General features: G+C 59.2%; 1 protein-coding gene across 1 annotated transcript in view; it reads left to right on the forward strand.

Moving 5' to 3' along the window:
- Window positions 1-5505, forward strand: part of CENPM (centromere protein M) — a 14129-nt gene extending 8624 nt beyond the window's left edge. Inside the window, exon 6 of the mRNA XM_006150717.3 lies at window positions 4836-5505. Within this exon, the coding sequence (XP_006150779.1) occupies window positions 4836-4976 (141 nt within the window). The 3' untranslated portion in view covers window positions 4977-5505. The remainder of the gene's footprint in view (window positions 1-4835) is intronic.
- Window positions 5506-5814: the final 309 nt, after the last annotated feature.

Consider the following 5814-nt stretch of genomic DNA (forward strand, 5'->3'; position numbering starts at 1 on the left):
TGGGCACGCACGCACACGCGCCCGGCGTGAGTTCTAAGCCACCGGGTCCAGGACGCGAACAGCGGTCGACTACGTGGGAGTCCAGCGACATAGCCATTACGCTAACTGCTGGTTCCCTTTTATTTTCTTTTTTAAAGTTTGCTACAGGATATATGTGCTACTAAGTTCTGTGTGTGTGTTGCAGGTCCCATTTAATATCTGACTCCCACAGGAGTATGCGTGCTTGTGAGGCCTGGCAGTCGGCATGCCTGATGTTGCCCTGCCTTCCTGGATTGCAGACCTTGTCTGGTCCTAGCCCTGGCAGTGCACCTGCGGGCAGAAGGGGTGCTGGGAGGGTGGGCGGATGGTTGGATGGGCCCACACGGTGGTGTTCCGCCCTGACTAGTTTCCGTTGGTTTTGCTCACAGGGTCAGCCATAACTGGGGGCAGCAAAGCTGATTCTATTTTGCTGATAAAATGGTTTCTTGGAAAAGTCATGACACATTTTTTTATAGAAATTTTTTTGCATAGAAAAAATGTGTCATGACTTCCGATGACCTAATATTTTTCTCTTTGGCCTCTTTTTCTGTAATTTTTTTTTAAGTGCCAAGGGGGCACATGCACTGGCCAGAGAGACAGAGAGGGAGATAGCACCTCCCATGGGCCATGGCCACACCACAATCCCATCTTCCCCATTTCTCCTTCCTATCAGGATTCTAGGCACGCATGCACGTGTATCTGTTGTGTTTTTCAAGCCTAGGGCTGGAATTCGAACCACAGCCATGTGGGATCCAGCTCCCTTAACCACTAGACCATAGGGCCAGCCAGCCCCCAACCTCTCCTTTTTTTTACCTAAGAATTTTTAATTTTATTTATTTATTTTTAATTTGCTATAGGGCACATGCACTCATCAGAGAGAGGGAAAGTGAGAAAGCAAGCCGCCAGGTCCAGGACTGAAATCACCTTGAGGTTCCCTAATACTGTGGCCATGTGGCAGTCCAGTGCTTGAACAACACACCATCTGCTGGCCCCTCAACTTCTTTTTTCTTTTTCCTTTTTTTTTTTTAGAGAGGTTTTTGCTATAGGGCGCATGTGCTCACCAGAAAGACAGAGAGAGACAGAGAGACAGAAAGTGAGAAATCGCCCCCCAGGGGGGATAGCCACACTGCAGTCCCTTCTCCTCCATTCTCCATTCTCCTCTCGGGATCTTGGGCACGCACGCATACACACACGGTGTGAGTTCAAGCTGGGTCCGGGACTCGAACCGTGGTCAACTACACAGGAGTCCAGCAACATAGCCATTACGCCAGCTGCTGGCCTCCCCCAACCTCTTTTTATGCAGGATAAATCCTGGGGACTCCAAGGGTCTGAGCCGCACTACCCCAGCACCAGGCCTGCTCTGTTGCTTTAGGGGTCTGCTGATTGGTTTTGAGGTTCATTTTGAAGTTTTGTGTTTCTGCTCTGGATCTTGTGCCTGTTCCCCAAGATGAAGTGATACAGAGAGGCTGAGTCAGCACCTGGTCTTTTACCGCTGTCTAGGCTGGGGGTCCTTATTCTGGGGTCTATGGATCCTTCTGCTCTGAGGACAGAATTCAGGGAGGTCTGTGAACTTCAGTGGGGGGGATTCTTTCTCTCCTATTAGCCTCCGAGTGAAATTGAGCCTTGTGGGTGTAGGCAAGGAATAGGAGTCGAGTGACTGCTGCCAATAGCAGTGGCCGATGTCGCCGTGTCTCGTTAGGGGCACGAGCTCCTCACAGGTGCAGCGTGACAGTTGTCGTTAGACCTGCTGCTAGGTCTCCCGCAGACCGGGGGAAGGTGCCCGTGCTGCTCCGTATTTGACAACCACTGCGAGAACTCCTGACTGACCAGTGCGCTCATATCACGGTGGGATTCAGGTCTGGGCTCACCTGGAGTGCCTGCCCCACCAGGCTTCCCTCACAGCAATCCTCTGTGGAAACCGAGCCTCAGAAGGAGCAGCTGGACTCCCACGTGGCCAACCGTGGTTCAAGCCTTGGACCCAGTGGCTTGAAAATCACGCTGGGTGGGGACCAGACATTAGCATAATGGCTATGTCACTGAACTCCCACATAGTCGACCGCGGTTCATGTCCCGGACCTGGTGGCTTAAACTCACACCGGGCGCATGTGCGTGCGTGCCCAAGATCCGGAGAGGAAAATGGAGGAGAAGGGATTGCGGCGTGGCCATCCCCCCTGGGGGGTGATTTCTCGCTTTCTGTCTCCCTGTCTGTCTCTCTCTGGCGAGCGCACACGCCCTATAGCGAAAACCTCTCCATAAAAAAGAAATTACACTGGGCACGTGTGTGTACAGTGCCCAAGATCCCAGAGCGGAGAATGGAGGAGAAGGGATTGCAGCGTGGCCATCCCCCTGGGGGCTGATTTCTCACTTTCCCTCTCCCTGTCTCACTCTCCATCGAGCCCACGTACCTTATAGGAAAAACCTCTGAAAACAGAAAGAGCAGCCGGTCAGTATGTAGCCGCCTATCCCATCAACCTGATGTCCACGTGGCTTTGAACCGTCTTTTTCTTCCCAGAAGCCTTAGCTTTCTTACTTCTGGGGGGGAATCACACATGGTCTTTGTTCCACAATTCAGGTTATGAGGGACAGGGGGCCCACTAACCTTAACAGGCAGTGCAATTCTGTGTGTGGCCACGAGGTGGCAGGCCACACCAGGTCCTGGTGAGAACAGGATCTGCTTAGGAAGCAGGAGGCCGGAGCCTATTGGCGGATGAGGTGGGGGCTGCCAAAATGCCTGCGGCCTCCAGCGGCGCCCAGTGTGGGGACTGCCGCCACTCCTCACGCCCGTGCTGCCCTCTCCAGGACACACTCCTCTGCATTTCCGAGTTTAGGCCTCGCCCTCTTTTGAGGACTTTGTGTGGCAGGAGCCAGCAGCCCGTTTTACAGCTGGGGAGGTCCGCAGGTGGGACCCCCGTGGGGAGCACAGATGAGTCAGACATGAACCTAGTGAGACACGTGTGACGCATGCCACAGCCGTAGCGCCTGCTGGGCTCAGGAGGAACTCGGCCACGGCTGGGCAGACCAGGCCTGGGGCTGTTCTGGCGTGTGAAGTGTGGACTGCAGGAGGCTGGCCCGCGGCAGGAGGCCGACGGCGGCCGAGCAAGGGCAGCTGCAGCTTGGAGGCCGCTTTGGGGCCACGGCCAGCACTTAGAGTGGGAAGGTGCATTCGGCACGATCTTCTTGTGTGGCCGTGGGCTGCCGAGCCCTGTTCTGGGCACCAGGGACCTGGCCCAGGGCCAAAAAGAAAAAGCCCATCCCCGTTCTCATCTAGGAACCCAACGAGGTACAGAAGGAACTGCGTAATTGGCAGAAATGGGGCATGATGTGCCATGTGGCGAGAAAGGGCAGGATCCAAACCGGGGACTAGGGAGGCCGTGCCGCGCACATGACTTGACTGGAGGGAAGGAGGCTGGGCCATGAAGGCGTGTGGTGCGAGAGCCCGCTGGCAGAAGCGGCACGTGCAGCCGGGGCGCGGACCTTGCTGGTGTGTTCAAGGCCCGGCCGAGAGGCCCGGGTGTCCAGAGTAGTGACGAGGAGGATCAGCCGGGCCTTGTAGATGCAGTTGGGGCTGCGACTGGTGCTCCGAGTGACACGAGCTGCTGGCGGGTTTGGGGCCAAGGAGGGCTGCGGCCGGCCTGACGTGGGGGTCCCTCTGCCTGCCGGGAGGAGAGCAGACTGAAGGGAGGCCAGGGTCGAAGTGAGGTGGGTGAGGCATCGAGTGTGGCCTGGGCGCGGCGGCGGCAGGGCAGAGGCGAGCGGGCCTGCAGTGCTGGCTGCCTCCGGTTGGAGCCCACAGGATATGCCGGTGGCCTCGACGGCAGACCCGACAGTCAGGGACAGGGACGATGCCGAAGGCTCTGGTCTTAGTAGCAGGACGGCGTGGCTGTGGGCTGGGACGGGGAGACGGGGGAGCAGGGTCGGGGTGGCAGGGCCGTGTTTGGGGCGTGTGAGGTTGGGGTACCTGAAGGCCGACCACGTGAAGTGCGGGGGGCAGCTGCACACGGCGCCGACCTCCCACAGGAAGGTCGGGAGTGTGACTGGCATCCGCACCCGGATGGCTCTAAAGCCGCAGACGGTGAGCTCCTCCAGGGACCAGGTGTGGGACAAGAGATCCGAGGGCCCAGCCCAGGGGCTCCAAGTGTCGGGGTGGGCCTGTGAGGTGAGGGCCTGGCAGCCCAGGAGGAAAAGCATCTCCGAGGGAGGGAGCAGCCGCCTCAGGGCCTGCTGATGGCGCCAGGGAGGTGAGGACCGAGAAGGCCCCTCTGAATTTCATACCAAGGAGGTCTGTCGTAGGTGACGCGTGGTGGCAGTGACCATAGGGGAGTTGGAGCTGCCCTGGCCTCTAGTTTGGATGACAGGCCGCCCCCACCGAGGACAGGAGAAGGCAAGATGCTTCTGAGGGGGAGACACCACCGAGCATCACCGTCGGTTCTTCCTGCAGAAGTTCCTAGAACGCCTCCTGCTTGCCCAGTCCTAGCTGGGCCAGGGCTTGGGACAGTGTTGTCACACTCCGCAGGCTCCTGGGGCCTCCCTGACCAAGGCCCTCTGGGAGGCGCTCCCAATCTGCAGCACCGAGCCTCTGGGCCGTGCTGCCTGGTTCCGACCCATCACAGACAGGTGACCGGACCTTGCCAGCTGTGCTGTCTGTCCCCAGGCAGGGTCACAGCCCTGGTGTCCCTGGGGGTGGTTGGAAACGGCCTGTACATGTGTGAGCAAGGGCATGGCCAGGACAGGCGGCAGTGCCCTTAGCTGCCCGCGGCGCTGAGGGAGGGAGCAGGCTGCCCACCGGCCTCACCACTGTCCTTTGCTCTTCCCTGCAGGTGGAAGGCTTCCGCGCCACCATGGCACAGCGGCTGCTGCGCATGCTGCAGATCTGTGCCGGCCACGTGCCCGGTGCCTCGGCCTTGAGCCTGGTGTCCCTGCTGAGGAGCTCCGAGAGCCCCTGCCTGGAGGACCCATGAGGGCTGCCAGCCCCGGGGCCGCTCCTCCCCGCGGCTTAGCACCAGCTGCGCGCAGGCTCACTGTCGGTGACGACCCCAGCTCTGGACTCAGACCTTGGGTCAGCGCCAGCGTTGCAGGCTGTCTGCGCTCTGGGCAGGGGTGGGCTGGAGCCGCTCCCGTGCCTGCCCATCTGACATCTGGCATCCGACGTGGTACTGCTCCACTACGGTTTCACTGAACAGAGGGTCGGGCTAAAACGAGTCAGAGAATGACCGGCCTCACCCACCGCCCCGACTTGCAGGTGAAGAGACCGACTCGGAGCAGTCGGGTGGAGGTGGGGTAGGCGAACTTGGACAGCACGAGCCCACCTGACTCCACACCTGCCCCTGCCCCTGCCGCCCTGCAGAACCTGGGTGCTGCCTCTTGGAGCCCATTTCCCTAATGTAGATGCAGGCGGCTCTGGTGACCTTGTCACATTGAGACTGGAATAAAGCAATCGGCCGGGTGCCAGGACTGCTCATCCCCGCGCTCGGTCGTGTGTGCGCGAGACCTGGGGTACCTTGGGTCCGTGCCTTACCCGGTGCCGGGGAAGGCTCTGCACAGAATCTCATTTGAGATCCTAGCGCCAAGCTCAGAAACGGGCACATCAGGAATTACGCCATCCTCAGTTTGAGACCTGAACGAGTGGCTGGGGGGCTGGCTTTGGGTTGGCTGTGTGACACCATGCAGGGACAATTGCTTTCCTCTCCTTTGGGTCCACCTGGGGATGTTGGAAGTGCCGAGATGATTCCAGAAACCCTGCCCGCCGGGTTGAAGCTCCTGCCGTGGCAGGGAGGCTGGCTTGGCACAGCAGCTTCG

Source organism: Tupaia chinensis, unplaced genomic scaffold (genome assembly GCF_000334495.1).
Source record: "Tupaia chinensis unplaced genomic scaffold, TupChi_1.0 Scaffold000294_5, whole genome shotgun sequence".
In the NCBI taxonomy this organism is placed as follows: Eukaryota; Metazoa; Chordata; class Mammalia; order Scandentia; family Tupaiidae; genus Tupaia; species Tupaia belangeri.